The sequence below is a fragment of the Narcine bancroftii genome, chromosome 2, assembly GCF_036971445.1.
Source record: "Narcine bancroftii isolate sNarBan1 chromosome 2, sNarBan1.hap1, whole genome shotgun sequence".
In the NCBI taxonomy this organism is placed as follows: domain Eukaryota; kingdom Metazoa; phylum Chordata; class Chondrichthyes; order Torpediniformes; family Narcinidae; genus Narcine; species Narcine bancroftii.
In genome coordinates, this window is record NC_091470.1 from 12773703 (window position 1) to 12798482 (window position 24780).

Sequence of the window (24780 nt, forward strand, 5' to 3'; positions counted from 1 at the left end):
ACCAACTTTGGTCCATTAGCCCAACAACTTTGGTGTCACCCACAACCTTGCTAACTATGCTAACTACATTGTCACCCAAGTCATGAAAAGATATAACAAACAACAATTCCAATGGCAAGCACAGATCATTAGATCCCACTTACATCAGACCCCGCACCTTCAATCTCGTTGAATACACCTACCGTAGGAATGAGCCAGTAATTATCTCTATTATCCGTGCTCTTCGTGATCTTGTAAGTATCCATAAGGTTGCACTTTAGCCTTTTAACTCTCAGTAATTTAAGCCTTCAATTACAAATAAATCATTCTGCATCTAATATTCATTTGCACTATTTTAATGTTGTCCTTCCTACAGAACATTACAGCACAGAAAACAGGCCTTCAGTTTATGTTTTAGTTTTCTAGTTGGTGCAAAAATATCACTGCCTAATCTTTCCACTACCACTTTAAGTACACCCTATACCATTGGTGCTCTGTGATTAGTAAGGGATTGCTTAAGGTGGGATGTGAATGGGAAGGAAAGGTTGAGAATCATTGCTCTAGACCCAATTGTTACTGAAATATTTTGCTTGAGAAAGCTTGTCATTGTCCCATTTCCTTTGGAGTTATGAAACCATGAACATAACAAATCAATTAGATACGATTAAAACAGTGATTTTCAAACTTTTTCTTTCCACCCACATACCACCTTAAGCAATCCCTTACTAATCACAGAGCACCGATGGCATAAGGATTACTTAAAGTGTATGTGAGTGAAAAGAAAAAGGGTTGAGAACCACTGGCCTAGTCCCACTGACCTATACCCATTCCACATCCCTCCATACCCCTCCCATCCATTTATCTGTCCAAATTTTTCTTAAATGTTAAAATTCACTGCTTCAGCTGGCAGCTCGTTCTATATACTCCCACCACTCAGCACAATATTGAGGGTCGAAGGGTCTGTACTGTGCTGTATTGTTCTATGTTCACTCTCTGTGTGAAGAAATTCCCCCTAATGTTGCCCCTAAACTTCTTCCCTTTCAACTTTAACCTTTGCCCTCTGGTTTGTATCTCACCTACCCTCAGTGGATAAACCTGACCTCTACATTTACTCTGTCCATCCCCCTCATAATTTTAAATACCTCTATCAAATCTCCCCTCATTCTTCTACGTTCCAGGAAATAAAGTCCTAACCTGTTTAACCTTTCCCTGTTACTCAGTTCCTGAGATCTGAGCAACATCTTAGTAAATCTTCTCTGCACTCTTTCTATCTTACTGATATCTTTCCTGTAGTTAAGTGGCCAAAACTGAATACAATCCTCCAAATTTGGCCTCACTAATGTCTTATACATCTTTAACATAACATCCCAACTCCTATACTCAATACTTTGATCTACGAAGGTCTATATGCCAAAAGCTCTCTTTACAACCCTATCTACCTCTGATGCCATTTTCAGGGAATTATGTATCTGTATTCCCAGATCCCTCTGTTCTACCACACTCCTCAGTGACCATTTACTCTGTATGCCATACCTTGTTTTGTCCTTCCAAAATACAACACCTCACACTTTTCTGCATTAAATTCCATCTGCCATTTTCCATCCCATTTTTCCAGCTGGTCCACATCCCTTTGCAAGCTTTGTAAACCTTCCTTGCTGTCCACTACACCTCCAATCCTTATGTCATCTGCAAACCTGCTGATCCAATTTACCACTTTATTATCAAGGCTATGGTAGCCAAACTTGCTTAACATAAGCCACATACGATAAACCTCAAATGTTTGAGAGCCACATTAAATGAAAAAATATTACGTGTGTAGCAGTGGCTACACTGCTCTTGCAATAACACACGCAACCAGACGGGTTGAGCTCAGTGAGCAGACTAGTTTATTGCAGGCTGCTGGGCTGCACTGCACTTATACTGGGTATAAGTGCAGCCCTGGGTGAGAACTGCGCTGGAGGGTGCTGACATCACCTGGGCGTCACGTGGTCCCCAAGCGCGGGTTTCTGAGCCCCGAGCTGGAAGGAAGGGAAACCCCCGACGGCGTCTTTTGGCCGGCTGACCCACCGCGTGGTTTACAAGCGGGGCTGGTTCGCCTGCCTTGTGGTGAGCACCACACATGCATGTTTTTACTCTTACATGGACATTTTGATACAAACATTTTATCTAAACATTAAGAACTACATTTACATCATCATATTTATTCATGCATGTATTTTTTGTATGTACAGGGACTGATTCATGAGACTCAACATGGTTTTGTGGTGGTAGGTTGTATTTAACAAATTTTGCAGTTTTTTGAAGAGGTTACCAGGAAAGTTGATAAAGAAAAGGATGTTGTCTACATGGACTTTAGCAAAGCCTTTGTCAAGGTTACACATGGGAGGTTAGTCAGGAAGGTTGGTCAAGGCACTTGATATTCATGGTGAGGTAAAATGGATTCAATATTGGTTATGAGGAAGAAGCTGGAGAGTGGTGGTTGATGATTTCCTCTCTTGACTGGAGGCCTGTAACAAGAGGAGGGTGCAATAGTTAAATCTAAAATTAGTGTATTATGCTTGAACAGGGGAGACTACAACAGGAGAGGGAGGAATTGGTCAACATGGACTGGGAGCACAGGCTAGTTGGCAGAATAGTAGAAGACTTTCAGAGATTTTTCAGTGTTCAACAAAAATATATTCCCGTTAAAAATAACAGCAGTAAGAGAGGGAAGAGCCAGCCTTGGTTAACTAAGGAAATAAAGGAAAGTATAAAATTAAAGGCTCATATGTATAAAGTAGCCAAGAGTAGTGGGAAACTGAAGGACTGAGAAAACTTTAAAAGGCAACAATGACCAACTAAGTGGGAAATAAGGAAAGGGAGGAAAGATTTTGAAGGTAAATTAGCACAAAATATAAAAACAGATAGCAAAATGTTTTATAAATATATAAAACAGAAGAGGGTGGCTTGAGTCAACATAGGTCCTTTGGAAGATGAGAAAGGGTGATTGATATTGAGTAATAAGGAAACGGTTGTGGCATTGAACAAATATTTGGTGTCAATCTTCACAGTGGAAGACAAAGAGTGGTGATAGGGATGTGAAGGGAGGTGAGGGCCTCGATAAAATAATTGTTACAAAAGAGATAGTGATGAGCAAACTAATGGGACTTAAAGAGGACATATCACCTGTTCCTGATGGGATGCATCCCAGGGAACTGAGGGAATAGTCGATGCGTTGGTCATTTACCAAAATTCTCTGGATTTTGGGCAGGTCTCGGCAGATTGGAAGACAACAAACATCACACCACCTTTTTTTAAAAGGGATGTAGGCAGAAGACAGGTAACTATCAGCCAGTTAGCTTAATCTTTTTAGACGGGAAAACATGAAGCTGTCATTAAGGATGAAATAGCAAGACCTTTAGAATGAAAGGGTTTCCATCAGGCAGACGCAGCATGGATTCAGAAAAGGCAGGTCTTGTTTGACAAACCTGCAGGAGTTCTTTGAGGATATAATGTGTGCGGTAGATAGAAGGGAACAGCTTGATGTTGTCTATTTGGATTTCAAGAAGGTGTTTGATAAGGTGCCGCACAAGAGACATCAATAAGATACAGATGAATGGGAGTCAGGGGAAGTCTATTGGCATGGATTGAGGATTGGTTCACTGACAGAAGGCAGAGAGTCAGGATAAATGGGTGTTTTTCTGAATGGCAGACAGTGTAAGTGAGGTTCCGCAGGGGTCAGTGCTAGGCCTGCAGCTGTTAACCATTTACACTGAATTTGGAAGAGGGGACAGAGTGTAGTGTAACTAAGTTTGTGAATGATACTAAATTGAGTGGAAAAGCAAATTGTACAGTGGATGTGAAGAGGCTGCAGAAGGATAGAGTTAAGTTAGGTGAGTGGGCAAATGTCTGGCAGATGGAATACAATGTTAGTAAATACGAGGTCATCCACTTTGGCAGGAAGAATAGAAGAGCAGATTATTATTTAAATGGTGTAAAACTGCAGCATGCTGTATGCAGAAGGACTTGGGAGGGTTTGTGCATAAATCGCAAAAAGTTGGGTTGCAGGTGACAGGTTGTTAAGAAGGCAAATGGAATGTTGGCCTTCATCGCTCGAGGAATTGAATTCAAGAGCAGGGAGGTCATGCTGCAACTGTACAAGGTCCTGGTGAGGCCGCACCTGGAGAACTGGGTGGCCTCCATACTTGAGGAAGGACAGACTTACCTTGGAAGCAGTGCAGAGGAGGGACATCAGGTTGATCGCAGAGATGAGGAGAGACTAAATCATCTGGGATTATACTCCCTCGAATTCAGAAGGATAAAAGGAGATCTTATGGAAACATAAAATTATGAAAGGTACAGATAAGAGGCAGGAAAATTGTTTTCACTGGTAGGTGAGATCAGAACTAGGGGACAGAGCCTCAAGATTCAGGGGAGTAGATTGAAGATGGAGATGAGGAAAAACTTTTTTTCCCAGAGAGGAGTGAATCTGTGGAATTCTCTACCCAGGGAAGGGGTTGAGGCAACTTCATTAAACATATTTAAGGTTCAGTTGGACAGATTTTTACATAAAAAAGGAATTAAGGGATATGGGGAAAAGGCAGGTGGGTGGAGTTGAGTCAATGATCAGATCAGCCACGATCTTATTGAATGGCCGAGCAGGCTCGATGGGCCAGATGGCCGACTCCTGCTCCTATTTCTTCTGTTCTTATGTTCTCAATTATTGGTCCTGGGACTATTGTTGTCCTCTGTATCAATGATTGAGATGAGTGATGCCCAAACTGCGTCTCATGAGCCCCATGATGTGTGTGCGGCTTGCGGAAATAAGTTGACTGTGTCATGTTCGTGGACATGGCTTGCAATCGCATGGTTGTGGTGCGCGTGGCTATGTTGCGGGCAGTGCAAGGCGTAAATGTGATCCAGGCCTCCCGGCCACTTGAGCTCTCGGCATCCCATCCACCCTCCCACCTGAGTTTCCAATGCCCTGACCACCCATGTATCCAAGCTCCCAACGCCCTGGCTTCCCGCACTCCAAGCTCCCAACACTCCAGCTTCCTGCCCATCTGAACTCCTGACACCCCGACGGCGGACTCATACCTCAGCCCTGGCTCCCTGTCTGACAAATTCTGCTCCACCTGTCCCTATTGCAGTAAGGGGGTGCCAGTCAGTAGTTTGGAAGTTGAAGTCTCCCATCCCCATAACCCTGTTATTTTTGCACCATTCCAGGCTGATATACCTGGACAATCAAAGGTGTACATAATAATTAAGTGCATCCAAACCTCAAAATGTTTTTTATAATTTAGACATACAGCTCAGTAACAGGATCTTCCAGCCCACAAGCCTGTGCTGCCCCAATAACACTCAATTGACCTACAAATCCCGGTACCTTTTTGAAAGGTGGGAGAAAACTGGAATCCCCAAAGGAAACCCACGCAGTCACAGGGAAAACATACAAACTCCTTACAGACAGTCCAGGATTCGAAAAAGGGTCGCTGACACTGTAACAGTGTTGCACTAACCATACACCCCACTTCATCCTGAAATGACATGTAAACGGATGGACATTGCAAAAGGAGCATTATAAATCAAAGATGGACAATAAACTGCTGGAAACTCCAGATTTTCAGTGCACATTTCCTTATCAATATCCTTCAGAGCAAGTTCTTCATTCTCCATTAATTCCACAAGTACATGTCACATTGCATCTGTACTTTGTACTGATGTGTAGGAGAAGAAGTTTGATTCATTGATCTTGAGATACCCAGGTTGATGCCTCTGGCCCAATTCCCACTCCGTTTGATTGGTCCGCCCTACTTGCTTACCGCTCTCATGCCATAGTACTTGTGGTGCTCATATTTAGCCCCAGGTTTCTTAAAGGGGAAGGTACCATCATATCCAGTCAGATATCCTGCCAACCCAATTAACATCTGAAAACAGGAAAAAGACAACTGAATACAGGCAGTAAGTAGTAAACAATTAGAGATATTGAAAACAGTAAAATAATCACTTTTTGTCCAGAATACAATTATAAAAAAGCTGAAAATTGGGGTTTATTTCTAGACAAACAAATTACAAACAGTTGTATCAAATGATACAAGAACAGTACTCAAATTGCGCAAAAACACTGTCATACTTGGGTCTTTGCATCACGACACATTTTTTAAAAAATTGATAAAAACAAATGATACACAAGGAGGATATCAGAATTTACTCAGTTGTTGGGAAAATGTTTGAAGCTATCATTGAGAAGAAGACATCAGGCAGACAACATGAACTTATTTAATTTTTGAGGAGATAAATTGATGTAAAAAATTATACTGAATTAATTCATAAATCAAGATTAAGATGGGAGGTTGATTTAAATAGACAAAGAGATGAAAATGATTTGAAACAATTATGTAAAGAAAGTATTGTAGCGACGGCTACTCTGCTTATTGAATAACTTCACAACCAAAGGGGTTCAGTTCAGTGAGCAAAAACTGATTTTTTGAGGTCTGCCTGGCTGGTCTTATGCTCCCTGCCCGGACCTGGCTGAGAACCACACCGTGGGCCCTGACGCCGTCAGGGCGTCACGTGGGCCGCAGAGCGCAGGCTTCTAGGCCTGGTGCCGAGGTCAGGAAGAAACCCCCGACGGCGCCATTTTGGCCGGCTGCCCCGCCGTGTGCGTGACATGCAGGGCTGGTTCACCTGCCTAATGGCATGCTGCCATAGTATTAATGTTAGATAAAGTTTAGTCCCCATTCTGAAGGTCCCACAGCCCTTCGTTTCTTTCTCAACCATAAATCCAACCAGTCCCCTCCACTACCCTACTCTGCCTTGCAGAACTTGTTCACACCCTCAATAACTTCTCTTTTGACTCATCCCATTTTCTAAAGGTTAAAGGGGGAGCCATGGGATCCCACATGGGCCCCAGCTATCCTAGCCTTTTTGTTGGCTATGTGAAGCAATTGTGGACTCATTTCTTCCAAAGCCACATCAACGACTACATTGGGACTGCCTCCTGCACACAAGTTCACCAACTTTATCCACTTTGCCACTAAATTTCACCCCAAACTCAAATTCATTTGGTCCATCTCTGACAACACTCTTCACTTTCTTGATATCACTGTCTCCCTCTGAGGAGACAAACTCTCCAAAGATATTTTCTACAAATCTACCAACTTCTATAGTTACCTCAACTACACCTCTTCACACCCTATCCCCTGCAATGATTCTATTTCTTTCTCACAATTCTTCTGCCTCCATCGCATCTGCTCCCAGAATAAGTAATTCCATTCCAGAAAATCAGAAATGTCCTCCTTCAAAAAAGGTTGCTTCCCCTCCATTGTCATCAGCTCAGCCCTTACCCACATCTCTTGAACCTCTGCCCTGGCCCCCTCTACCCCCATGCACAAGGACAGGATTTCCCTTGTCCTCACCTACCATTTCACCAGTCTCTGCTTCTAACACATTATCCTCCACAATTTCCACCACCTCCGTGATCCTGCCACCAGACACATCCTCCCCTCCCTGCGGGGACAGCTCCCTCCAGGACTCCCTTGTCCTCTCATCTCTTTCCTCTAATCAACCTCTCAGTATCTACTCCTGAGACTGCAATAAATGTTACACTTGCACCCACACCTGCTCCTTCACCACAATTCCAAACAGTCCTGCCACTTGTGAATCTGCAGGATCATCTACTGCATCCTGTGCTGCCATTGTGGCCTCCTCGACATTGGAGAGACTGGGAGATTGTTTCGTGGAGCATCTTCGCACTGTCTGCTACAATAACAGGGACCTCCCAGCGGCCAACCATTTTGATTCCATATACTATTCCCACATTGACATGTCTTTTCATGGCCTTATGCACTGCCAAACCAAGGCTACCCACAAATTGGAGGAAAAACACCCAATATTCTGTCTGTGCACTCTCCAACCAGAAGGCATTAACATGAATTTCTCCAGTTTGTTAGGCCCCTCCCTCGTCTCTCTCACCTTCTCTCCTTTCCACCAGTTCCCACCCCCTTCCTCCACCCCCCATCCCCTTCCATTCCCTCTCCATTCAGAGCTACCTCTTCCCTGATGACTTCTCAGCCTTTTTTCTCTGACCGTCCCACCCATATCCACTGATGACCTCTTACCTATTAATTTGTATACCTCCAAATGGCCCTATCTCCCTCCTTGAAGAAGGACTTAAGCCCAAACCATTGGTTACTGCATGACCTGCTGTGTTTCTCCAGCACTTGTGGTTTGTTCAATCCAATCCTTCACTGCCTAGCAGCCTTGAACCCTCCTTTTTCCTCACATCAGTGTCAAATTCAAGAGCCTTTTAAATATTCTTCCTACTGATCACCCACCACTCTCCGTGTAAAGAAAAAACCTCATCTCCAACATCTCCTCTAAACTTTCCTCCACACAATAAATGACATCTGTAATAAGCCATTGCCACCCTGTTCACCTTATCTATGCTTCTCCTCATCTTATGCACCTCTATTAAGTCGCCTCTTATCGTCTGAGCTCAGTCAACCTTTCTTCATTCTTCATTGGATATTCTCCAACCAAGCTAACATCCTGATAAATTTCCCATGCACCCTCTCTGAAGCATCCACAACCTTCTTATGAGGCAACCAGAACTGAACATCCCACTCTGTGTGATCTAACCAGTTAAAATGAGCTGCATCATTATTTTAAGACTCTTCAACTCAAGTTGATAGGATGGTTAAGAAATTGCCGTTCATTATTTGGGCAATTGTGTTTATGTGGCCGTGAGGTCATGTTGCAGTTCTACAAACTGGGTTAAACCATACTTGGGAGTATTGCATTCGGTTCTGGTCATCTCATTACAGGAAGGATGTAGATAGTTTGCAGAGGAGATTTACCAGAATATTGCCTGGTTTGGAGAACAGATCACATTAAGCAAGGTTGACAGAGCTCCTTTGAGTGACGAAGGATGAGATGTAACTGAATACATACAGATATAAGAGATTATGTTTGACTCTCTCTACTTGCAAAACCACATGACCTTTTTAGAACAGCAAACTGCATTCAGACAGATTGTGGCACCGGACCCAATTTTCCAAGTCTGTTCATCTGTTGCTTTCCAAAACAATAATCCATTACTCCACAGAACGTCCAATTAACACCTACTTGTGAAGTCCTTCAACAAAGCATTGTCTTTACAAAGGCACTGGGAGCATGGACTGTCTGGCATTTTAAATGCAATCTGTGTTGTGAAGTGTTTGTTTTTTTAAAACAAATGCACAATTTATCTCCTTTCAAACATATCTATATAAAATATAAAATAATCCGTCACAAGGGTAACGAACATTTTGGGCCTGAGCCTTTCATCAACATATGAGCAAAATACAGGCAGGCGCCTGAATAAAAAGATGGGGGAGGGGGTTGGGTTGGGGGAGGAGGAGAAAGGGGCAGGTGTAGGAGCATGCTTACAGCAAGAAGTCATAAGTGGATCCAGGTGGAGGGTAGAAGTGAAAAAGGCTGAGGTGCTAGTGGGGAGGGTAGCTGTCTGAAAGAAGAGGAAAGGCAAGGGGATAGGGTGCTGCAGCAAAGGAGACAGAGCAATTGTGAAAGAGACACCAGAGTTTAATTTGGGCATCATGTTCAGCACTGACATCATAGACCAATGGGCCTGTTCATGTGATGTACTGTTCTATGTACTTGCCAAGGCCTTCTCTAATGTCCTTTTCAGCTCTTTTAAGTTCCTTCTTATATTCTTTGCTTGCAATCTCAAGTGTGCTGCTTTGTTTTTGCTTCCTAATCGACTTCATCTTTGTCACTGACTGTTCCAAATCTGTCAATCCAGATTCCTTTACCCTGTCTCAGTGGAGCAAACCTATCTATAACTCCTTATTTCTGCTGTCTATTTGCCATGATTTCATTTGTTCCTGATCAACACTCCCAGATTCAAATACCAGTGTAATTATCCCTAGCCCGCTCCCAATTAAACAATCTCCCAATTTGAGTCCTCCTATCCTTGTCCATAGCTATGCCAGAAGTCTGAGAGTAGTGGTCATTATTTCTGAAATGCTTACTCGCCAAGAGGACAAACACCTGACCAGGTTCATTTCCAAGATTCCTTTTATTGTCATGTAATGATACATAACAATGTAATATACATGATTAAAAATTCAGCAGGTCAAACAGTTGTACTTTACAGAACAAAGATGAAGATACACAGCCCACGTTTCAGGCTTGAGTCCTTCATCAAGTTACAAGGTAAAGACAAAAATAAGCTAGTGTAGTGGTTAGAGCAATGCTGTTACAGTGCCAGTGATCGGGACCGGGGTTCAAATCCAGCGCTGTAAGGAGTTTGCTCATTCTCCCCATATCTACATGGATTTTCCCCAGGGGTTCTGGTTTATTGCCACCATTCAAAACATATGGGGTTGGAGATTAATTGAGTGGTACTGGCTCATGGACCAAAGTGGCCTGTTATTTTACCGTGCTGTACATATAAATTTAAAAAAATATAAAGGACACTTTTTTTTAACCTGCTGGATTTCTCCAGCACTGTGTTTTTACTTCAATCACTGTGTCTGCAGACTTTTGTGTTTTACTCTAATATGCATGAATCATAAAAGATGGCTTTCTGGAGCATCTTGTTGAGGAACCCAATAGGGGATCAGCTGAAATGGATTGATATTGCATAATGCAGCAGAGGTGATTAGAAAACTTTGAGTAAAGAAATCAATAGGGGCAGCGATCACAATATGGCTGAGTTCAATTTAAGATTTAACAAGCAGAAACTAAGTCAGGTCAGTATTTCAGTGAGGTAAAGGGGATTAAGTTGGTCAAAGTAGATTAGAAGGAACCATTAGTAGAGAGGACAGCAGACTAGCAATGGATGGAGTTTCTGAGAGAAATTAGGAAAGTGCAATATACATACATGCCTAAAAAGAGGAACTATTCCATTGGAAAAATGTCAAACTGTGGTTGACAAGTAATGTCAAAGCAAAAGAGAGGGCATACAAAAGGGAGAGGTCTTAAATGTTTTCTTTTAAATCAGTATTTACTCAGGAAATGGGACAGAGTCATGGAAAGTAAGGAAAACAAGCAGGGTCATAGAACCTATCCAGAGATTTGATAGAGACATTTAGAATTATGAGGGGGACAGACAGAGTAAATGTTTAGGGGGAATATGAGGGGGAACTTCTTCACACAGAGAGTGGTAAGTGTTTGGAACGAGATGCCAGCTGAAGTGGTGAATGCAGGCTCAATTTTAACATTTTAAGATGAATGTGGACAGGTACATGGGTGAAAGAGGTATGTAGAGCTATGAACTGGGTGCAGGTTAGTGGGACTAGGCAACAAAAAAAAAGGTTCGGCCCAGACTAAAAAGGCTGAAGAGGCCTGTTTCTGTGCTGTAATGTTCCATGGTTCCATGGCATACAAAGAAGCAAAAAAATAGTGGGAAGACAGAGGATTGGGAAGTTTTGAAAAACTTGCAGAAAGCAACTAAAAAACTTATAAGGCAGGAAAAGATGAAGCATGAAAGAAAGCTGCCAAATTTAAACTTTAAATTTAGAACATACAGAATGATAACAGGCCCTTTTTGGCCCACAAGTCCATGCCATCCAATTACATCTGATTGGCCTCCAAACCCCAATACGTTTTGAACAGTGGGAGGAAACCGGAGCATCCGGGAAAACCCAAGCAGACCTGGGTGCTGGTGCTGTAATGGTGTTGAGCTAACGACTACACTAACGGTGCTTATGAATGAGGATACAAAAGATTTTGCAAGTATATCAAGAATAAAAGAGATATGAGTGTAGATAGAGGAAAATGACGCTGGAGAAATAATAATAGAAACATAGAAGATAGGAGCAGTAGGCCATTCGACCCTTCGAGCCTGCTCCGCCATTCAACGAGTTCATGGGTGATCTTAAAGTTCAGTACCCCGTCCCCGCCTTCTCTCCGTAACCTTTAATACCCTTATACTGAAGAAATAGATCTAATTCCCTCTTAAATATATTTAATGAACCTGCCTCCACTGCCCTCTGTGGCAATGAATTCCACAGATTCACCACCCTCTGGGTATAGAAATTCCTCCTCATCTCGGTCCTAAATGGTTTGCCTATTATCCTCAAACCATGGCCCTGGGTTCTGGATTTTCCCATCCTTGGAAACATCCCATCTGCATCCATTCTGTCCAGTCCTGCCAGAATTTTATAGGTCTCTATGAGATCCCCTCTCAATCTTCTAAACTCCAGCGAGTACAATCCCAATTTGCGCAATCTTTCCTCATAAGTCATTCCTGCCATTCCAGGTATCAGCCTGGTGAATCGCCTCTGCACTCCCTCCATTGCAAGGGAGACAAGGAGATGGAAGAGAAGCTAAATGAGTATTTTGCATCAGTCTTCACTGTGGAAGACACTAGTGTCTAGATGTCGAAGGGCATCAGGGAAGGGAAGTTACTATTTCAAGGGAGAAGGTGCTCAGAAAGCTAAATGGTCTAAGGATGGGACCAGATGGATTGAACCCTTGGGTTCTGAAAGAAGTAGCTGTTCAGATTGTGGAGGCATTGGTAATGATCTTTCAGTAATCATTAGGTTCTGGTATGGTCCCAGGGGACTGGAAAATTGAAAACGTCACCCTACTATTTAAGAAGGGAAGGTGGCAGCAGAAAGAAAATTATAGACCAGTTAGCCTGACTTCAGAGAACATGGAAACACATGATAGCATTGGCCAAAGCATTGTTCCTTAGGAGATAATCTTCCTTGTATGGAATTATTTGAACAAGTGACACACAAGCTGGGTAAGGGAGATGAGGTGCATTTTGTGTAGTTGGATTTTCAGAAGGCACTTGACAAGGTGCCACACATGAGACTATTTAACAAGAACCCATGGTATAACAGGAAACATACTAGTGTGAGTATATTAATGATTTAGATTATGGAATTAACGACTTTGTGGCCAAGTTTGCAGATGATACAAAGGTAGGTGGAGGAGTAGGTACTGTTGAGGAGACACAGAAGCTGAAGAAGAACTGAGAGAGTTTAGGAGAATGGGCAGAAAAGTGGCAAATGAAATACAATCTTGGAAAGTAAACATTATGCACTTTGGTAAAAAAAAACGGGCAGACTACTTTCTAAATGAGGAGAAAATTGTAAATACCTAGAATCAAATGTTATCTGGGAGTCCTTGTACAGGACGGCCTGAAGGTAAACTTGCAGGTTGAGTTGGTAGTGAGTTGGTAGTGAGTTGGTAAGAAGAATCAGAACAGGACATACGTGGTAAATGGGAGAGCATTGAGGTATACAGAAGAGCAGAAAGATTTAGGAGTAACGGTACATCGTTCCCTGAAGGTAGAAACTCACATGAATAGGGTGGTGAAGAAGGCTTTTAGTATGCTGGCCTTTATCAATCATTGCATGGAATATAGGAGTTGGGAGGTGATGTTGAGACTGTATAAGACGTTGGTGCGGCCTAATTTGGAGTTCTGTGTGCAGTTCTGGTCGCCTAATTATAGGAAGGATATAAACAGAGTGGAGAGAGTGCAGAGAAGGTTTACCAGAATGTTACCTTGGTTTAAGCATCTAGAGTATAGGGAGAGATTGGACAGATTAGGTCTTTATTCTTTGGAGCGTAGAAGGTTGAGAGGGGATTTGATAGAAGTATTTAAGATTATGAAAGGGATAGACAGAGTGGATGTGGATAGACTATTTCCATTAAGAGGAGGAAAGATTAAAACAAGAGGACATGAGTTAAGAATTAAGGGGCAGAGGTTTAGAGGTAACATGAGGGGGAACTTCTTTACTCAGAGAGTGGTAGCCGTGTGGAATGAGCTTCCGGGAGAAATAGTGGCGGCGGAGTCAATTGTATTATTTAAGAAAAGGTTGGACAGGTCTATGGATGAGAAGGAGATGGAGGGTTATGGGCATTGTGCAGGGAGGTGGGACTAGAGAGGGGTGTTTGGTTCGGTGCGGACTAGAAGGGCCCAATGGCCTGTTTCCATGCTGTAAATTGTTATGTTATGTTAGAAGGAAAATACAATGTTGGCATTCGTTTCAATAGGAACAGAATACAAGAGCAGGGATGTAATGTTGAGGCTTTATAAGGCACCAGGGAGATTGTGAGCAGTTTTGGGCTCTTCATTTAAGAAAGGGTGTGTTAATATTGGAAAGTATTTGGAGGAGGTTCACAAGGATGATTCCGGGAATGAAAGGGTTAGATGAGGAGTGTTTGACTTCTCTTGGCCTGTACTTGTTGGAATTTAGGAGAATGAGATGGATATCATTGAAAAGTTTTGAATGTTGAAAGGCATGGACAGAATAGATGTAGAAAGGTTGTTTATCATGGTGGTAGAGTCAAACTGCGCTGGGTAGGTCACGTCTCCAGAATGGAGGACCATCACCTTCCCAAGATCGTGTTATATGGCGAGCTCTCCACTGGCCACCGTGACAGAGGTGCACCAAAGAAGAGGTACAAGGACTGCCTAAAGAAATCTCTTGGTGCCTGCCACATTGACCACCGCCAGTGGGCTGATATCGCCTCAAACCGTGCATCTTGGCGCCTCACAGTTCGGCAGGCAGCAACCTCCTTTGAAGAAGACCGCAGAGCCCACCTCACTGACAAAAGACAAAGGAGGAAAAACCCAACACCCAACCCCAACCAACCAATTTTCCCTTGCAACCGCTGCAACCGTGTCTGCCTGTCCCGCATCGGACTTGTCAGCCACAAACGAGCCTGCAGCTGACATGGACATTGCCCCTCCATAAATCTTCGTCCGCGAATCCAAGCCAAAGAGAGAGAAAAAAGAGAGTCAAGGATAAGAGGACATAACTTTAGGATTGAAGGGTGGCCACTTAGAACAGAAATGCAGAGGAATTTATTTAGCCAGAGGGTGGAAAATCTGTGGAATTTGCTGCCACAGGCAATTGTGGAGGCCAGATCATTGGATGTATTTAAGTCAAGAGATTGATTGGTTTTTGAGTAGATGATGGGGAGAAGGCTCGGCAGTGGGGCTGTGGGAAAATGGATCAGATGATGATTAGGTGGCAGGGAAGATTCGATGGGCTGAATATCCCATTTCTACTCTTATGTCTTAAGGTCTTGTATATTTCAGCTTTTGTCGCCACACAGCAAAGAGTAGCACTGAGCATTCCCCGGCACCTCTAACAATAAAAGAAGCAAAAGAGATTTCCTTCAGAGTCACTGAGTGTCCGTGGATATGCCTCCAGAGTTCCCACAGCCTCTGCAGTAACACAGATTCCTATTCAAACCACTGGCAGCCCAAGCTCCAGGTCCAAAGTTCCGATATGATCATGAAGACTTTAGCGCACAAGGCTCTTCTAACCCTCAGTCCAAGTCCAAGTCCCAATATCTGGTACCCATGACCATGACCAGTCGCCTGTGTGAGCCCTATGACCATAAGTTGTCAACTGCCTGCAGCCTGTGTGGATCCTTCAGCTGCTGACCCTTTGCTGGTCCACCACTTTGGTCACCTTCCCTGTAGGATGGTCTCCCAGGCTTCTTCTTTTCAATGGAGAGTGTTCCCCATTTCTGGTGCCTTATGCCAGTTTGCTGTCCTCTGAGGTCTGCAACCCCTCAAGCTACACTGCCCAGCACAGACGCCACCATCTTAGGCACAAACCTCTAAGGTTGCATGATTTTTTTAAAAAACACAGTTGGGTCCTTTAACAGGCCTTTTAAAGGCCATGAAGAGCCATCAGCGTCACAACCTGTCAGTAGGACCCTGCAGAGGAATGCTGTGTCTCCGCTCCCCACTCTCCTGGGCCCCACCAGTGGCATCGCTGCTGGAGCTGTCATTTTGTTTCCTCCAAGCATGAAATGCTACCCCTCTGGTTGGCCCGCACACAAACTGTGTAGGGAACCTAAATCTTTGGCACTCAATCAATATTAGGCTATTATTTTTGCACCTTTCCAAAATTTGTTCCTCAATGGTCTGGAGACTATTGGAGGGGGCTATGGAATATTGATTGCTCCTTTCCATTTCTGACTTCCACCCAATTAGCTGCTCCTCACCTACTTTACCTCCCTTCTTCCTTTTGAAGCATCTAAACCCCAGAACATCAAGCACCCTATCCTATCAAGTCTCTGTAAAGGCCAGTACATCATGGTTCCACATAATGATCCATGCTTTAAGTTCATCACCCTTGTTCTTCATACTTCTCACACATTTCAACCCATCCAAACAGTATTCATACCTATCCACTGCCAGTCCTTCCTCTCAGTCTCCCTGCGTCTTGCATTTATCTATCCACCAACTGCTCCAAACACTGGATTCCTTCCACCTAGGAACCTTGTTCAAAGCCTCCCCAACATTACCATTAAAGATACAACCTTGTTTCATTTTATTTGATGCCAGGGAATGCAAGCCCTGCCACAGCAGTGAAGTATCTGTCCGAGGGCCCAGCTTGGACACAATTGTCCCTTGTGTTGGAGTGGTCTTACGGAGATTGTTCCTGGCCTTTCTGAATCGTCTGAGCTGAATGCCACAGATGTGGTCTGAACAGTGTGTAAATCTCATGGATTGTCCATGGTTGTTTGGCTACACCTGGATTTAACCCTTGCCCACCCCCACCCATGGTTTCTGGTTTGGATACACCTGGATTTAACCCTCCCTCCCAATTCCAACCCCCCCCCCCAGTAACCTTAAGCATCTCCTTAATATTGATGCTGGAGAAAAAGATTCCAACTCTCTATGTCTCTTATAATTTTATCAGCTTCTATCTCGTCACTCCTCAGAGTGCAGTGCCAAAGAGAAAACAAACCAAGTTTGTCTCACCTCTCCTTATTGCTCAAACTCATTCTGGCATCATTTAGGTTGAGTGATATTGTGTGTCCCTGGTCACCTATTACAGATTTTAGATTCATTTACAGGTTTTAGAAAGGCGCATTAAGAGATTTACCCTTCCTGAAGCCTCCTGTAATGGAGCAATCAGACTTGCACACAGTACTCTCAATGAGCCTCATCGAAGTTTTACATCACTGCAACACCATTTCCTTACTTCGATATTCAATGCCGACCATTGAAGGGAAGCATACCACGTGCTTTCTCTATCACCCCATCAACTTTCTCCTGAGACAACAGAAGTAAATAGCAGATGATGGCTGTTCAAACTGAGTGGAAGACAGTTTTCGGGAGATGCCAGAGACAAATTTTAATTTTAATAACACAGACAGGTAGAATGTATTGCCATGGGTGGTGGTGGAAACTGCTGCAATCTGGACATTTGAAAGACTCATTAATGTAAGAAAAAATAAAGGGCTGTAAGTATGAGGTCTGGAAGAAGGGGTAGTGAATTGGATAAGTAAGTTTGAAGATGATACAAAGATTGGTGGTATTGTGGACAGTGAGGAAGATTACCGTAGCTTAAAAAGAGATATAGGAAAGCTCGAGGACTGGGCTGAGAAATGGCTGATGGAATTTAATACGGATAAGTGTGAAGTGTTGCATTTTGGAAAGGCAAATCTAAATAGGTCATATACATTGAATGGCAGACAATTGAGAAGTGCAGAGCAACAAAGGGATTTAGGAGTTATGGTAAATAGTACCCTCAAGGCTGATACTAAGGTAGATGGTGTGGTGAAGAAGGCATTTGGAATGTTGGCCTTCATAAATCAAAGTATTGAATTCATGAGTTGGGATGTCATAATGAAATTGTACAAAGCATTGGTGAGGCCAAATTTGGAATACTGTGTGCAGTTTTGGTCACCAAATTATAGGAAGGATAGAAACAAAATAGAGAGAGTACAGAGAAGGTTCACGAGAATGTTGACAGGATGTCAGGGTTAGAGTTACAGGGAAAGATTGAGCAGCCTGGGGCTTTTTTCTCTGGAGCGTAGAAGATTGAGGGGGGATTTGATGAAGGTGTTCAAGATTTTAAAAGGGACAAAGAGAGTCAACGTGGATAGGCTTTTTTAATTAAGAGTGGAGGATATTCAAACCAGAGGCCATGGTTTGAGATTGAAAGGGGAAAATTATAAGGGGAACATGAAGGGAAATTTCTTCACGCAAAGGGTGGTTGGGATGTGGAATAAGCTTCCGGCGGAGGTGGTCGAAGCAGGATCGTTATTTGCATTTAAGGAAAGACTGGATAATTACATGGAGGGGAGAGGATTGGAGGGGTATGGACCAGGTGTTGGTCAGTGGGACTAGGAGGGTGGGGATTTGTTCCGGCATGGACTAGTAGGGCCAAACTGGCCTGTTCTGTGCTGTATATGGTTAGATGATTGTGGAGCAGGTTTATATAGGTCAGCACAACATCAAGGGTTGAAGGGCCTGTACTGAAATGTTGTGTGGTCACTTCCAGTGAGCTACAAGCCTGGACCCCAGATACATCTGTACATGAATGCAGCTCGCGGACCTGTTATGAACTGCTCACTTTCCGCTAACATTTGACCTCCCAAAGTGCAACACTTCACACTGCGTCTGCCATATTTCTGCCCATATCTGTAAATGATATATTGATGTATGCTCAGATAGACATCTGCACTGCCCATAATTCACCAATCTGTGTCATCTGCAAACTTACCAGCACATCCATCTTCACTTCCATCTATGTCATTTGTAGATATTATACAGGTCGAGCATTTAGGGTAACTAAGCAGCACAGTAGCATCAACAGAAAACCTGTATCAGCCGTCAAACACCAACATCCAACAACAGCAGGCTTTCAGTCTCCACCTATGATGTAGCATTTTGATCAAGTTACTTTCAATACAATAATGTTGCTGGTCACATAACATGGCATTTTAGGTGGAGATGAATTTCAGATCTCACATGATAGTAATGTTTTGAAGTTACCTTAATTCAGAACCATTTTGACTATTTCACCATTGGTCATCTTTGTACCACAGAGCAAGAATAAACAAGAAACACAGTGAGTAATGCATGTAGGTCTGGCTGTCATGATGTTGGTAGCAAACTAGTGCCAACAGAGTGTCAGAGCCCCACATGGGCAAGTGAGGTCAGGTGTGGAATTTTCCACGTGGAATCACGTCAGTGCTCAAAACGTTTCAGATTTTGGAGCATTTCAGATTTTCAGATTATGAGTACTCAACCTGTATTTACAAACAGAGGTCCCTGCACCAATCCCCGGAAATGGGGAAATCCACTCTCCTACAAGGTTGGTGACCACAGCAGTGGACCAACAAGGGACTCAGAGGCTGAAGGACCCATGCTGGCTGTGGGTGGCTGACAACCTACAGCCAAAAGACCCACACAGGCTGCAGACGTCTGAAGACTGCCTCATGGGAACCAGGTTACAGAACTGGGATTCGAGTAGGTGCTGAAGGCAAGGACTCCTAAAGAACCTTGAGCGCTGAAGGCTTCCTGATGGTGTCGGAGGTTTGGATCTGGAGCTTAGGCTGCCGATGGATCAAACAGGAGTCTGTGCGGCTGGAGAGTCTGTAGGAGAGCTGGAGGCGGTCACAGACACTCAGCGACTCTGAAGGGACTCCCTTCTGCTTCTTTTTTCTCTCTTACTGTAAGGGGCACTAGGCCACACTAATGGTGACGTTTTGTCTGCTTTACGACAGACAAAAGAAAATTTTGTGCAATATTACATGTTCTGTATATTACATGACAACAAAGGAATCCTGAGTTCCCCACAGTGCCCTCACAATCCTTCCAGCCTTCTTCATGAATAAGGATGAAAATATTTCATCCTACTCTTCTCGTTTTACGATCCTCATCAACTCAAGTTCGTTCACTCCTTATGCAGAAATTCATACCTTGCCTAATGGAGGATGAACATCGAAGAAAAATGTCCGGTTGATGTAGTAACTTCCCATTTTTCCAAAGTGAGTTTCGTCCCAACTGTAAAGGAAATAAAAATACATGACGCTGGAATTAAAAAATGTTACTTTCTCAGCCAGATTCCTTGCAAGCACACATCACTAACACTTCACTGATGCATGCAAAATAAAAACTCCCAAAGGGTTAAAAAATACTCTTAAACGAAGGGTTTTAAAAAAAGTTCTTAAATGAACGGTAAAAACAAAAAGCAGAAGCTGAGACAAGAATTAATAACAAGGAATGTGAAAATGACAGAGGCTAATTTGCATATCACTCAGGCGACAGTCTTCAAACAGGAAGAGGTGCCCCTCAGACCAATGAAACAATAACGCAGGATATATTTCCAGAATCATTCCTACTGGGAAATGAGTCAACTGCAATCCAAACTGAGCTCAGGAAACAGAGAATAATGGTAAAAACATAGAAATGCTGGAAGAACTCAACAGATCTCACAGCATCGATAGGGAGTTTTAGGCCTGAGCATTTCTTCAAAACGTAAGGGAATGTAGGTTAATGTTCTTGGGAGTTTAGGTTCTTGGGAGTCACTATCTTGGAGTACTTTTCCTCCAACAGCATCATGAAGAAAGCAAGTCAGCACCTCTACTTCTTCAGGAGTTTGTGGAGGTTTGGTATGACACCGGAAACCCTGGCAAATTTCTACAGTGGTGTGGTGGAAAGTGTGCTGACCGGCTGCATGGGGATACCAATACCCCTGAGTGCAAAGACCCCCAAAAGGTACTGGACACAGCCCAGGACATCACAGGCCAAACCCTCCCCACCATCGAGAACATCTCCAGGGAACACTGCCATGGGAGAGCAGCAATCGTCGAAGTCCCACACCACCCAACACATGCCCTGTTCTCACTGCTGCCATCACAAAAGAGGTATAGTATAGGTGCCACAAGACTCACACCACCAGGTTCAGGAACAGCTGCTACCCCTCCACCATCACACTCCTCAACATCAAACCAATCAGGGACTCATTTCAGGACTCTTACTTGTGCATGTTCCTGATTTTATTGTTCTCTCTGTATTGCAATTTGTTTAGTTTTTTTAATTTGTTTACATGTTTACTCTGAGGGAATCTCAGGGTTGTATGTGATGTCATGTATGTACTGATAATAAATCTAAATCTAATGGCTGTCTAAAAATTTTTTACATTTAAATTCAAGGTTCCTTGATGGCGGAAGGGAACAGTCGTATCATGATCATACCCTAATTTGACTTTCCCATCCAAGAGTACACAGGACAGCCCTTTGGTCCATGATGTTCTGTCGACCAACAGAAACATACTCAACCAAACTTTCCCCACCTTACACCCATAATCCTCTATTTTCTCATATCCATGTGCCCAGAGTCTTTTAAATGTCCCTCTTGTACAGGGTCCCTCCACCACCACCCCAGCAATGCATTCCAAGTGTCCACTACTCTGTGTTAAACAAACATAGCCCTGACATCTCCCATAAACTTTCCTTCCCTCAATTTGCACAGATGTCATCTGGTGTCTGCTACTCTTGCCCCAGGAATAAGATGCTGGCTGTCCACCTTACCCATGTCTCTCATAATCTTGTAGCCCTCCATAAAATTATCTCTCAACCTTCTTCGCTCCAAAGAGAAAAACCCTAGCTCTGCTAACCTTGCCTCATAAGACATGTACTCCAATCAAGGTAACATTCTGGTGAATTGCCTCTGCACCCTCTCCATAGCTCCCGTATCCTTCCTGTAATGAGGCAACTACAACTGAACTCACCAAAGTTTTATAGCCATGCTGACTATCCCTGATAAGACTGTACTTCTCAAAACCTGTCCTGTGTTTTCATAAATCCTGTCCCTAAGAATCCTCTCCAATAGTTTGCCACTACTGAGGCAAGACTCACTGTTCTTTAATTCCCAGGATTCTTCCCATTACCTTTTGTGAAACAAGAGGGATTACATTTTCCAGCCTTCGTTAACGTCCTGTGACCAAGGTCACAAAGATAATTGCCAACGCCTGTAGTTACCTGGGGTACAGCTCACCTGGTCCTGGAGATTTACCAATCTGAATGTTTTTTAGAAAATCCAGCCCTTTTTCTTTCTTCACTTCAACATGCTCCAGTGCATATACTTGTTCTATCTGACCTCCCTTCACCACAATTTCTTCTTTATTCTAATCTCAACATTCCTCTCCATTATGCACCAAATGATCCATCTTGACCACTTTCCCATATCACTTCTGGCCCACCACACCCCCATTATCATGCATCACCATCTTTGCCAAATTCTCCAACGTCATTTATTCTGCAACCCACAGTAACCACCCAACTGCACCACTCACCCTCCCACCCTTGAAATACACCCCAGCCCTTCTCCATTCACCTTGAATCCCATTTCCTTCCTCATCAACCACCCACCCAAACCTGCTCAACCTCTCCCACCACATGCAACTTGCCTCACTTTCTCTGCCATTCCTCAATCTTCACTTTCCCCCTCCTTTCCCTCCTCCCCTCCCTCCCTCCCCCCCCTTCCCCCCTCCCTCCCCCCTTCCACCCACTTCCCCTCCCTCCCCCCTCCTCCCCCCTCCCCTTCCCTCTCTCCCCTTCCCTCCCCCTCCCTCTCTCCCCCCCTCCCTCCCCCCTCCCCTTCCCTCTCCCCCCTCCCTCCCCCCTCCCCTTCCCTCTCTCCCCCCCACCCTCCCCCCTCCCCTTCCCTCTCTCCCCCCTCCCTCCCCCCTCCCCTTCCCTCTCTCCCCCCCCTCCCTCCCCCCTCCCTTCCCTCTCTCCCCCCCACCCTCCCCCCTCCCCTTCCCTCTCTCCCCCCTCCCTCCCCCTCCCCTTCCCCTCTCCCCCCCTCCCTCCCCCCTCCCCCCTCCCTCTCTCCCCCCCTCCCTCCCCCTTCCCTCCTCCCCCCTCCCTCCCCCCTTCCCCTCCTCCCCCCTCCCTCCCCCCTCCCCTTCCCTCTCTCCCCCCTCCCCTTCCCTCTCCCCCCCTCCCTCCCCCCTCCCCTTCCCTCTCTCCCCCCTCCCTCCCCTTCCCTCTCTCCCCCCTCCCTCCTCCCCTTCCCTCTCTCCCCCCCCCTCCCTCCACCCTCCCCCCTCCCCTTCCCTCTCCCCCCCTCCCTCCCCCCTCCCCTTCCCTCTCTCCCCCCCTCCCTCCCCCCCTCCCCTTCCCTCTCTCCCCCCCCACCCTCCCCTTCCCTCTCTCCCCACTCCCTCCCCCCTCCCCTTCCCTCTCTCCCCCCCTCCCTCCCCCCTCCCCTTCCCTCTCTCCCCCCTCCCTCCCCCCTCCCCTTCCCTCTCTCCCCCCTCCCTCCCCTTCCCTCTCTCCCCCCCTCCCTCCCCTTCCCTCTCTCCCCCCCTCCCTCCCCCCTCCCCCCTCCCCTTCCCTCTCTCCCCCCTCCCTCCCCTTCCCTCTCTCCCCCTCCCTCCCCCCTCCCCTTCCCTCCCCTTCCCTCTCTCCCCCCCCTCCCCCCCTCCCCCCTCCCCCCCTCCTTCCCCACCACAGAGGAGGCACATAAGGGCCATCACCACAATGAAAGGGTTATTATGGGGAATCATGGACACCCCTGACCCAACCCCAGATCCACCCCACATACGACCACCCCGGACCCTCTACCCCCAGACATCCACCCCTGGACCCCATGTATACCCACGCCCACCCAGGACCCCGACCCCTCCCCCACCCACCACACATGCGGCGGCTCCGACAGCCGGTAGAAGCGGCTGAGCAGCGAGAGCGCGGTGACGAGCAGCAGGAGGCCTCGGTCTCGGCCTCGGCCTCCGCCCCGGGCTGCCGCACAGCCCTCCCCTCCAGCACAATGGCTGTGCTCCTCCGACCGGCACCGCATCCTCCCAGGGCCGATCCCACCGTACAGGCCGCGTCTCCCAGGGCAACCGTCCTCAACTCTGCACATGCGCGTCGCTGCCGCTCGTCCGCGAGGTGGGGGGGAACACAGGGTAGGGGACGGGTGGGGGGGGGAACACAGGGTAGGGGTCGGGTGGGGGGGGGAACACAGGGTAGGGGTCGGGTGGGGGGGAACACAGGGTAGGGGTCGGGTGGGGGGGGAACACAGGGTAGAGGTCGGGTGGGGGGGGGAACACAGGGTAGGGGTCGGGGGGGGAACACAGGGTAGGGGTCGGGGGGGGGGAACACAGGGTAGGGGTCGGGGGGGGGGGAACACAGGGTAGGTGTCGGGTGGGGGGGGAACACAGGGTAGGGGTCGGGTGGGGGGGGGAACACAGGGTAGGGGTCGGGTGGGGGGGAACACAGGGTAGGGGTCGGGTGGGGGGGGGAACACAGGGTAGGGGTCAGGGGGGGGGGGAACACAGGGTAGGGGTCGGGTGGGGGGGGAACACAGGGTAGGGGTCGGGTGGGGGGGGAACAGGGTAGGGGTCAGGGGGGGGGGGAACACAGGGTAGGGGTCGGGTGGGGGGGGAACACAGGGTAGGGGTCGGGTGGGGGGGGAACACAGGGTAGGGGTCGGGTGGGGGGGGGGAACACAGGGTAGGGGTCGGGGGGGGAACACAGGGTAGGGGTCGGGGGGGGGGAACACAGGGTAGGGGTCGGGGGGGGGGGGGAACACAGGGTAGGTGTCGGGTGGGGGGGGAACACAGGGTAGGGGTCGGGTGGGGGGGGGAACACAGGGTAGGGGTCGGGGGGGGAACACAGGGTAGGGGTCGGGGGGGAACACAGGGTAGGGGTCGGGGGGGGAACACAGGGTAGCGGTCGGGGGGGGGAACACAGGGTAGGGGTCGGGGGGGGGGAACACAGGGTAGGGGTCGGGGGGGAACACAGGGTAGGGGTCAGGGGGGGGAACACAGGGTAGGGGTCGGGTGGGGGGGGAACACAGGGTAGGGGTCGGGTGGGGGGGGGAACACAGGGTAGGGGTCGGGGGGGGAACACAGGGTAGGGGTCGGGGGGGGGAACACAGGGTAGGGGTCGGGGGGGGGGGAACACAGGGTAGGTGTCGGGTGGGGGGGGAACACAGGGTAGGGGTCGGGTGGGGGGGAACACAGGGTAGGGGTCGGGGGGGGAACACAGGGTAGGGGTCGGGGGGGAACACAGGGTAGGGGTCGGGGGGGAACA

At 46.4% G+C, this 24780-nt stretch overlaps 1 protein-coding gene across 5 annotated transcripts in view; it reads right to left on the reverse strand.

Annotated features, from left to right (window-relative positions):
- Nucleotides 1-23645, reverse strand: part of pomt2 (protein-O-mannosyltransferase 2) — a 220156-nt gene extending 196511 nt beyond the window's left edge. For all 5 annotated transcript variants that reach the window (XM_069915874.1, XM_069915873.1, XM_069915876.1 and 2 more), the window contains exons 1-3: nucleotides 23382-23645; nucleotides 19657-19741; nucleotides 5781-5885 (exon numbers count right to left, since the gene is read on the reverse strand). In XM_069915874.1, coding sequence (XP_069771975.1) covers nucleotides 5781-5885; nucleotides 19657-19741; nucleotides 23382-23608 — 417 coding nt within the window. In that variant the 5' untranslated portion in view covers nucleotides 23609-23645. The remainder of the gene's footprint in view (nucleotides 1-5780; nucleotides 5886-19656; nucleotides 19742-23381) is intronic.
- Nucleotides 23646-24780: the final 1135 nt, after the last annotated feature.